This window comes from Pygoscelis adeliae, unplaced genomic scaffold (assembly GCF_000699105.1).
Source record: "Pygoscelis adeliae isolate BGI_AS28 unplaced genomic scaffold, ASM69910v1 Scaffold290, whole genome shotgun sequence".
Taxonomy (NCBI): Eukaryota; Metazoa; Chordata; class Aves; order Sphenisciformes; family Spheniscidae; genus Pygoscelis; species Pygoscelis adeliae.
In genome coordinates, this window is record NW_008823965.1 from 1,239,016 (window position 1) to 1,250,084 (window position 11,069).

The window sequence follows — 11,069 nt, forward strand, 5'->3', positions numbered from 1 at the left end:
TTACAGTCTCTTTTTACAGTTTAACCTCAATCCAATCAGCAGTCTCCAGGGATTTTCAAATCACTGAAGATTAAAATCCTCTCTGACTTGACTGTTTGACTAATGCTGTGTGTTTAATAATTCTACTTGTGAGAGATTTTATTTGACAAAATCCTGCTGTGTGGACCCTTCAGACACTATACAGCTGTACTAGAATATAAAGCTCTGCTGTCCTTGTTTCTTTATACAGACTATAACCCACCACTGAGAAAAAAAAAAGAAAACTTTACAGTACATATATTACTATGTTGATATTAACATAACCACTGTAGTTTTAAATTTACACGCTCTTTTAGAGCAGAGTAGTGAAAATGTGCCTATTACACAAACATTAGATAAACTATCCTGTTGTCTTGACTGTTCACAGAAATCAATTACGTTTATGATTACATTTCAATGAAAGCTATTTTATAAATGAGATGGAACTGTAGTATTCTATGCTTTAGGCATTCATTAATAAAAGCATTTCAGTGTTAGTATTTGCAAATGTTCTGCTTTTTAGTTTAGGCAGTTTTTAGCATTCTATAGCTCATGTTAAACTTAATGTAAATACCGTGTTCGTATCTTACCACAATGCTGTGACTTCAGATTTGAGTGGTAAGAGGAAAAAAAGTCATCATTACAGTAGCTTTCAGTAAGTATTTGTATAAGACAGCACTTACCCTATTGTGCAACTGAAAATCATGATATCTTTTTAAGTATATGGCAATGGTTAGTAAACACGTTACCAGACAAAAAAAGACACGATTGATGAATGCCACAAATATCAAAGAAAACATGAAATCAACATGTTTCTACCTGAGGTAGCATCAATCACTGTTGAAACTCCTCTGCGATCAGAAACTGGACGTGACGACCCCGGCATGCTAACAGGTTCTGAACGAACTGGCTGAATCCTAAATAAGAAGTTACAGTTACCACCTGTGTCAAAATCATTGCTCATGAGGGCTGTAATTAAATCACAAACCTGAATCAGCTGAACCAGTTAAGCAACTATTTATTTTTAAATCAGCCAACTGTTGAAAACTTTTGTTTTCCTTTGCTTTGTGCAGCCAAGATCTGGATAATCCATCCAGAGACAGATTGAAACTCTACACAAAGTGAGTGTCCCCAAACTACGTCTCAGATGTGAGCTCTCAGAAAGCCTCACAGTAAAAAGCTCACCCTACCCAAACCGGTTAAAGAGCCTCTATCAACCCTCCAGAACAGCAGCATTTTCTTTGTCGGTTTAGGAGAAAAGACACATTTGTAATTGTCTATTCCTTTCGTAACATATCTATATTCGTTTTTTTTAAATTTCTGCTTTCTTTCTGCATATGTATACATATATACAATTAAAAAAAATATATATATTTGACAGCTATATCCTTACTTGTGGGAGTAATTACATGCAAGGAAAAATCACACATTTCAAACCCATGTATTTTCAGTCCAAGGACAGTCTGCCCAGTTTTAATGGGATTAGTCATATTATCCATCTCTCTTGTTTTACTCATAGGAGTTTCAGACAGAGTTCCAAACAATCCACAAGTCCATACCACAGAACTTTGGACTTCAAATCACATGCAGAGTCAGAAGCATGGAAACTCGTTAAATCTTGAGAGTTACCGCACAGGACACAGAAACACATGGTGCAGAAAGCAATTCTACAAAATCACTAGCTATCAGTAAATATAAACCCACATTTACCTTCGCTCTCCTTCCTTCCCTTCCCTAGGCCCACCCCCTGCCCCCAATTCCAAATCAGCCAATGTCCAAAACCAGATGAATTAAATACATGGAAAAGAATTTCAAGGAAGGGAAAAAAACCCAGGGAGGGGAAAAACATTCCAGAAGTTCACTCACTGTTCCAACACACTGACCGCTTCACAGTCAGCATCTAAATCTACGGCATAAAGTTCCTACTCACGTCTGAGAAAATGAATTTATTAAGCAATGCAGAACCTGTGAAAGCCAAGATGACACTGAGCAAGGCCACCAGACTTTGCAGTGTCTTTCAACTGTCATTTACCCAAGAAGGGGCAGCAGAAAGGAATCTAAGCTGCTTGGCCTGGATGAATTTTTATTGTTGTCGAGCCACATGCTCTTCTAAGGCTTTCATCTGGACAAGCTTGATGAAAACTATTACACGTTCTACACAGATGGCCTCATTTAAGCATGAGGCAAGTTATTCACACAACAAATGTGAAACAGCTTGGAAATTGATTTTATTTTTACCTGAGACTGTTGAGATCAAGATCATCTGTATCGAAGTCCAGAAGAGGCTGCGGGGTATCACTTGGACCATGCGACTGCAGCACTGAAGAACTGGATGAAATGACAGTAGTTTGGCCTGAGGGATGGATTGTTTTGAACTGGAACTGTGGGCCCATCCACAGGCGTCGATGAGGCCCGGTGTGAGTCACTATTTCGACCTGCGGGAAGATGGGGAAATGCTTAACAAAAAATTCCAATATACTGAATGGTTCCTTCAATGCACTGAACCCCGAGAATCCTGCTGTTCTCAAACAAAAAGAGTGTTTTGTGCCATCAGTTCGGAGGAATGCTGAACAAAGGAAAATTCAGTATCTAGCTTTTGCTCTAGCCAAAGCCAAGAGCTTCTTGCGGAGCCTTGAAAGCCCCTGAACCACCAGCTTGAGGACACTGCGCCCCGGTTCTTAAACTGTTCTGAAGACTGACACTCCATCTGGGCTATCACTTCACCTGATCCTGTTTCATTCCTCCCCTGCCATTATGAAATACATAACTCAAACGCTAAAAAGCTACCCTTGTGGTGTAACAAACAGGGGAACACATTTCCATCTGCATCTACACGGAGCAGACGGAGGAACTGAAAGCCTCCCTCGCCCAGAAAACCTCAATCCTGACCAGGTCAAGGGATGCACTTTTTAAAAGCAAGCTGTTACAGCTTTGTTACGGTTGCTTTCTAAAAGTTCACACATTAAACAGCGCTGCTTCACCTGTATATAGTGCGGACTGTATTTCAAATCAAAGCTCATAATTACTCTTGGCATATCTGAGGATAGCGCTGGCAGAGACCATCTTGCTGGAAAGATTTGTAACAGGGCAATGTGAAGTGCGCTGCGCGACACCCAACAGCCCAGGTCACAGGCATTACTATGCAGATGTAATATAAACATGTATGTGCAACACATGGAGTTTAGAAGGGCAGTAACACACACACACACATTCATTGAACCAAAATTCCAACAATTAAAATAGAAGGGTGTTTGCTTGCAGTGAACAACCACATATACATTAAATAATAGACGTATATGAGGTATGTATCTGTATGTATGTTTATATGTAGATATACGCACAGACACAGAAGCTTCTCAGTTCCATGCCTACTTCCAAAAGGCACAGAGGATACAGACGGTGTGTCTAACAGACAATAATTTCAAATACTCAGATTTTCCTCTAGGTATTGGCTCCCAGTGAGAGTCTAAATATGAACTTTTGAAAAAATAAGTTATTTCAGTAAACGAAGCATCCAAAATATTTTAAAAATGTCTTTTCACGCTGATAACTATAAACCTGATGAGTATCAATGCTGGCAAACTCTTAAATAAGCCAACTATGGGAATGCAAACAACCATGAAAATGTAAGATGGTAATGCTGGAAACATGTATGATCAGGAAAATTTGGCCTTGTAAATAAAAGGGTAAACAAAGCGTTAAGTCTTCTGTAATACAATTTTAAAAATCAAAAAGAGTCTTTAAAGATCAGAAAAAGGAAATATGAAATGAAAATATTAGAAGTATGAGTTCACCAGAGCTTAAGATGACAAAAATAGACTATTAAATTCCTGTCAATTTCTGCTAAAACAATAACCAGCTTCACAGCAAAAATGTACTTTAGTGAGGAAATTAATGAAAATATATTTTTGTATATATATGACATAGATGTATACTAGTAGCAGTTCTTAACTCTTTAAGAAGCAATTGTAAACACTGGATAATGTTGTTCTAAGTTCTCTGCTAACGTAAGACGACAAATGGAGAGCCTATTTAGCACTGTTTCCATCTTTGCATTTATCTTAGCATAACTCAGATTGACTGTAGAGGTCTCTGAGGCAAGTAGCTTTTATGTAGCAGTGTAAATTAGGCCACAGATAAAGTAATCTGTATATTTTAAGCTTGAAACCATCAGTGTCACAGAGCCGAGAGGTAAACAGATGCCTTTGCAATTTTACTGAGGCTACGGCCAGATGTTCCTATTCACTCTCCTGTTGTGTGCAGGACAAACATATTGTATCTACTTCACACTGACAGCACACATTACCCACTGTTCTAATTGAAAAGTTGAAGTGAAGGGCAGTGTTTTTTCACTGCATGCTGTTGCTGTTGATAACAACACTTTAATTTTGAAAAACATACTTGCACTTTAGGCATAATCTGAAGTGGCTTGCTTAGAGAATGCTAGCATCTTCATGCTCAAAAGAGCTATCATCACTCTTTTCACTTAGCAAAAATTAAACATTCCGGAAGCATTCCCTGAATTATCTGTGTTCTGCAACATCACTTTTTTTTTCTTCTTCTTATAAATATATTTACTCTTCTAGAGGGATAAATGTGATGAAGTTCAAGCAGTCTTAAGTTCCTTTGACATTTTATATCTTCCAAGAATTAGTAATAAACCAGCCCCTACAATGTAGATTTACCTTACTCTTTTTCCCAAGGTTGCCCACAACACCAGAAAGTCACCAGAACAGTAAAATAAGCTAAACTATCCAAACAGTACTGGAGAGGATAGGTAGAAAACTACAGGTGAAATCTTGGCCCCAATGAGCTCGGTGATAAAATTCCTGTTGACTACACTGCCTGAGTAGTTTCATCATCTTTATGCTCTTACGACAAATCAGAGACAGCATAAGCAAATAAGATACATCAATGTGCAGCCACATCTGAAAACTTAGGCCAGGTAAGTGGATTCACATGAACAGATTCCGCAATGAATGCCACTCCTGGACCAGTACATGTGGAAACCTAACTTCTCATTTTAGGGAAATGCTGTGTATGATTTATTCACCAGTGGGAGAAGCAAATCACATCCATGAATATTTCATATTTATGCCATACACCCCAGCAACACATTTAATGCATCACTCCCGTAACAACATTGTTCTTAAACCAAAGGAAACCCACCTAATTTGTCAGGATGAATACCATGTATCAGGTACCCTGTAACTGCTTTGGTAAATCCAGAGCATTTGTAATTTTTATTTATTTATTTAACTCTAACCTTTTATTTCTAACAAGAACTAATTCTCAGTGTATTATTCATGACCTACATTCTTAAACTGAAGTTATGATTTGAGCCAAATAGTCAAGTACGTACTGAGTTCTTAAAGAGAAGCTTCATCAACCAAAACAAAGCAAGAATGGATAAAACTACAAAGATTTAACCTCACATAAAAATATTCCACCAAGCAGGATCATTTTCAAGCACCGCAGTATTTATATCTAGCCATAACTGAAAGGAAACGTCAGTAGGAAATGCAGTAACTGATAACCAGAAAAAGAGGGAAGTAAACCAGTTAATCTACCATTTTTATGTTAAAATGCAGTAAGTACAGCACAGGTCACAACTGAAAGGGCATCGTCATTTTGCCAAGCCAACTTCCTTTATCCATGTCTGGAAAGGACCACGTCAGGAGAAAAAGGTAGAGAGGTAACTTTCTGTTGCCAACTTAAACATCCTATTTCATCCTGAACTTCCCAAGGATGTGACTTGTGCCAGTAATGGTGGGGGCTTTATATGGCTTTTAATATAGCTTGTGTAGTTATAAATGTATATTTATATTTTACATATAAAATGTAAAGACCATCAAACTCATACCATGTTAAGTCAGGAGTGAAGTCAGTTTTACACACAGCAATACCCATGGCCCACTAGAAGCTTACTTTCCATTTGGAGGAAAGTTGTGAATTTTACTTCCAGTGGATACCATTACAGTTTCACTCCTGAACCGGAACTCCCCCAAAAAGCATACCTGTGAAAGCCACTCTTCATCCTCTTGCCCGCTGTGGTCAGATGCTAAGCTGTCGTATGACTCGTGTCGAGTGATCGGTCCAGGGCTCCCTGGTGGAACCACTGAAAAAAACAGGAAATTGAAAAATCAGATTTACTGTTAAATGCTTTTAAAAAAAAGCTTTTTCAGTAAGTTATTGGTACAACAACATATATATTTTCCTAAATCTGTGACAATATGTTGGAGCACAGAAAGAGCTCAAATATTGACATCAAAAGCAATGAAGAGATTTCTGTTCTTTGACTTGAATGTATACATACAGCCACTATGATAACCCAATTGGCTCTTCTTCTTTTAACCTTATGTACTAAATGAACATACATAACAGCCCAGTACAGACGACAACCATCTGTCTTGAGGAATTTAACACTATGAAATGCCACTGTCAATGATGTAAGCCTTTTCTACAAACTTTTCAGAATTCGAACTATGCTAAGGCACACTGACAAAAGCTATCCTGAGGCACTGGTACATGTACTGACTTGGAACACGGCGTACTTCCAAGACTTCATGAACTGAATTATCACTCTCATTTTGACATTAATGTAGTTAATTTAAAGTTGGTTTCACAAATAACTTGATTTTTAGGATTTGACTTTTTTCACTTTAATTAGAAGTGCTTCATTATAATCTTAGTGTCACCTTTCCATTACAGTAGTAACAATATATTAATTAAGAACCCATAACAAAGCAGAGTTTGATGTTTGATTTGCCACAAAGACTAAATACTGAGATTATTTCACTGGACTGTAAAATACCAGAAATTCTGTATTCAAGTGTTGCATTGCATTATAGAAATACTGTATAATAATTTTGGACAGATAAGAAAAACGCTTTTTTCAGCTGCAGGTGACACTGATAACTAGAAAGATACATTAGTTCAAGCTGAGGGACAAATTCATCAGCGACTATTAAACACAACAGTCCAGACACAACCTCCAAGAAGCCCATAACCTCCAAACTCCCAGACGCTGGAGCATCTGCTTCCAGCCACTACCAGAGATCCAAGGCTGGGTAAACTTTTGCTTTGACTCAACATCAGATCCGTCCACAGTGCTCATCAGCAAACCTTTTCTTGACACCACCATGAAAATCCTTCACTGCTATAACCGCTTAAATACCTAAGTCTCTACTGTTTTCGAAAGACTGGTACAAACAAATAACCTCAATTCACAGAGCAAAAGTAAGTTAATTTTGTTCCTCTATTCACTACTCTCATTTGTTTTCATATGGACTCACTGCAACAGAAGAATGCAAGTTCTTCAGCTCTGTAGACTGCACAATATCCAAAACTACTTTTAAAATGATTACATACAACTTTGGGGGAAAATCACAGTTTAGTGTTCAAATGCTACCACAAAAAAAGAGAGAGAATCGTAGACGCGTTATTGTAAAGATTAGTATTTCATGATTCCTGGTCCTTGAGTCATTTAAATGTGTAAGCAAAGCTTACAGTCTAGCTACTTTACTTTCTATGGCAGTAGCATTACGTTGCTCTAACTAAAACTTCACACTTGAGAAAGCTGAAAGAGTTTAGGAAAAGCAAAATGCAAGCAAGCACCCCAGACAATAAGACAGGTGGTATTTTTCATTTTCTTGTACCTGCTTACTGTCAGGGGCCTGTTGGAGGCCTGGATTCAATACCAAGAAACCATACCCACTTTGAGGGAAGAGCAGACACCACAAAAGCAAATTAAAAGAAGCAAATGCAACAATGGTATTTTTACTTTGGTAAAAGAAGAGAGTTTTATGCTACAGCGTTAGATACCAGACAATCCTAAAATTAGAACAAATATTTTTATATTCACATAATCTAAAAATGACTCCGTTTTTAAAATTGATTTTTAAAAACTGTATTATTACAGGGTTGACCTTTACGTGTCAAGTTTCCATCCACTACAAATTTTTACAGCCATGTTGTAAACCCCTAATAACGGGAGTTTATAATGGCAAAGCAGACACAATTGTAACCATAAATACAGAACGGCGCCTCTATAATATAAACAGCACAGGGTTTTCATAAATCCATACACTATATGAAATAAAGGGATTTTCATCCTGTTTGTATAAGTGGGTATCTGAACCCAACCTCAGCTATGGAGCCATTTCTAACACCTCTGTATCGCCGTGTGTCCTTATTCTGAAACCTGCAATACACCAAATTCAGTTCAAGGCCTAACTTGTTAAAGAATTATTTAAAGTGCTCTATACATTAGGACATATTCTTACAAAGCGTCAAGTTTTTCCCATGAGATACTATGCATCCGCCATATTCATTGAAATCAATACAATTTGTGCCTGCACGTACGTGTACACACACACCTCAGCAACCACAGACGTTATTTCAGTGTTGCGTGTTCATCGGCTTTCAAGATAATATAGAAATTACCTTCATCTGCTTCATTACAACCGTGACAGATCTAAATCAATGACTTATGGATGTGTCTGCCTAGCCCGTATCAAACTCGTATTAAGAAAATACACATACCTTCCTGGATTACAAACAGCTGACAATTCACAGTAAATATCTGAATATGAAACCATAATGCCCACACTTCTTCCTCACCAGTGAAGTTTATATTTGAAGCCAACAAAACAAAAACATTATGTTGACACATTTTGCTGTTGCCCTAATCTTCCCCATATCTCCTGACTCTCCTACAATAAATTCTACTGACTGCAGTAATGCCTGTTTCTGAGGGCACAGCTGATCAACTGCAGGCTTTCCTGTTATTGAACTCTGCTAACAAACTGTTCATGACTCTAGCAGATGTTTTTGCTTTCAAACCAACGGGAACTTTATGGACTGTTCTGAATTTTTTTTTGTTCTTTCTATCCCAGGGGCAACTACTAGAGCTGTCAAGATTAGGGAAGCTGCTATTCAGTGACTAGCTGCAAAAACACTAGCCCAGGGAGCAGCATCCACTCTGCTTTGTCACCGTATTTCTCCCTTGCGTAACACACTTACGTTTTACTGGAGATTCAAGACAGCTTTATGGTGAAAAAGAAATTCAAATTTAAGAAGAGTTTTGGTCCTACGCTGTATGCCTTTTCCTGAGGAATCACAGCTTTGCATAGGTCTTGCAACAACACACATTTCAGCGCAGCTTCAGACCGCAGCATTAACTCTTTCTACCAAAAAGTGACGACATGCTGAATTCCACAAAAAAGCTCTGCCTTAGAGTTCACCAGCAGGGCAACAGTGATAAAGCCTTAGCTGAGGTCAAACCTCAGTAATTTATTTTGCTATTTAATAAAATAGTATTTATGTACCACACCTATCACAAAAGCAGGCATTTAAAGAGAGTCTGGTTTTGATAGCAGGATCCCATAACGACGGTCCCAGCCTTACCACAGGCAAAGCAAGCTCTACTCCCACTGCCCTTAGTGGGAGCATGCAGTGTTTTGTGAGATACGACCTTGTAAGACAAGTGATCCTCGCTGGAGATTTGCCATCGCTGTACTGCTTATTACAGATATACATATGCTCATTTTTTTCAAGTTAAAAATGGCCTTGGAGTTATAGGAACAAATATGTCCTAAAAATGTAAAACCGATTCTTTCTTCATTTCTGGGTCACACACCTCTTGCATTTGTATCAAGTTCCAAGATGAGATTAATTTAAGTCCGGAGGGACATTTCCAGGAATTCGAGCTCAAAAGTACTCTTTTATCTTCCAGCTTAATTGTTTGAAATCTGAAATCACACTGGAAATTATGGCAGCCTCTGACTCATCAGTGAAGCTATTCTTATGCTCTAACGGAGTTTTTTCCAATTTCCAAAGAATTTCACTATAACGCAGGATAGCAAATAATAAAATTCAAATTCTTCAAAAGCTTTGCAGCAAGTGGTGTTTTTTCTTGCGCTCCTGTAATTTCTCTTTTATTGAGGAAAGAGTCACAAATGGCACACACACAGACAAGGAGCAAGCAAGCCCTTGTTGCACAGAGGTATTTTACTGGCAATTGCAGGTGTTTTGTACCTTCCTAAAATAATAAATTCAATGCTTTGTGTTTGAGCTAAGCCTGTTTTTAACTTTTTGCTATTCTTACACCAACATCTGGAACAAACATATATCAAATTCCAGAATGCAACTGAGTTTGTTTAATCTAGAAATACACAAACATGCAGAAATTTGTACCATTACCCGTGGAGTGAAAAAGTACAAAGAGAATGAGTGTTTATTAAAAATCTAAGGTGAGAATTAGAACATACAACTTTTGTTTATGCAGTATAACAGGACATGAGTTTCTAAAGTCCACTTATAAATGCAAAAAACCTCCGTAAGCAAGCATTCAAGGTCACTTTTTAAAAGCTGGAGTGCTACCTACAGCAAAAATCAGAGCTCTGCCATAAATATTTGGCAAGGGGCTAAAAGCACCTTTGAGCTGCTCAAAAATAATAGTAGCACCTTTAATCTCTGTCCTCCTTCAAGTGAAAAGTGATCTGCATCAACTCTAAATCTGGAATATATTCCTGTCCCTCCATCCTGACTAGCTCTACCGAACCACTCCACATTTAACTAAGGAAAAACAGAATCTCGGCGAAAACTGTTGTTCTTCATCTTCTTTCATAACTTGAACACTGTCATCTCATTTTCTACCCTCAAAATCAAAGGTGCAGGTGCTTTCCCATAACCTAAGGTAAATTTTTAAAGTTTAAAGACTCCCTTCTCTGCAGTTACAGGATTAATCATACTACTATATTGAAGAAAGATTATTAAAAGCAAGGGTCTGAAAAAAACACATTACAAATTTAGTTATTTGTGTGATAATTGTTAGTGCTAGGAAAACTGCACAGAAGTGACTGTGGAGACAAAAGTTTCAACGCAAGCCAAAACAAAGGCTGAACTACAGCTGAGCTGATGTTCCTCTGGCACTCCAGGACCCAATTCCCACAGTTCAATGATTAAGTATGAAAAAACCCCATTGTTTCGCAACTTCGCCATGATATTTAGTGACAAATAAAGAAAACAAACAATTTATATTAACCTCA

The 11,069-nt window shown here is 37.8% G+C and overlaps 1 protein-coding gene across 8 annotated transcripts in view; it reads right to left on the bottom strand.

The window, feature by feature from the left end:
• The window catches only part of BCAS3 (breast carcinoma amplified sequence 3), a 373,363-nt gene that overhangs the window by 198,134 nt on the left and 164,160 nt on the right, over window positions 1-11,069 (bottom strand). For all 8 annotated transcript variants that reach the window (XR_663607.1, XM_009323994.1, XM_009323979.1 and 5 more), the window contains 3 exons: window positions 6,036-6,136; window positions 2,257-2,453; window positions 838-935 (listed from right to left, as the gene is read on the bottom strand). Coding sequence is in view for 7 of the 8 variants with exons in the window: in XM_009323994.1 (XP_009322269.1) it covers window positions 838-935; window positions 2,257-2,453; window positions 6,036-6,136 (396 nt within the window). In the remaining variant the exon portion in view is untranslated. The remainder of the gene's footprint in view (window positions 1-837; window positions 936-2,256; window positions 2,454-6,035; window positions 6,137-11,069) is intronic.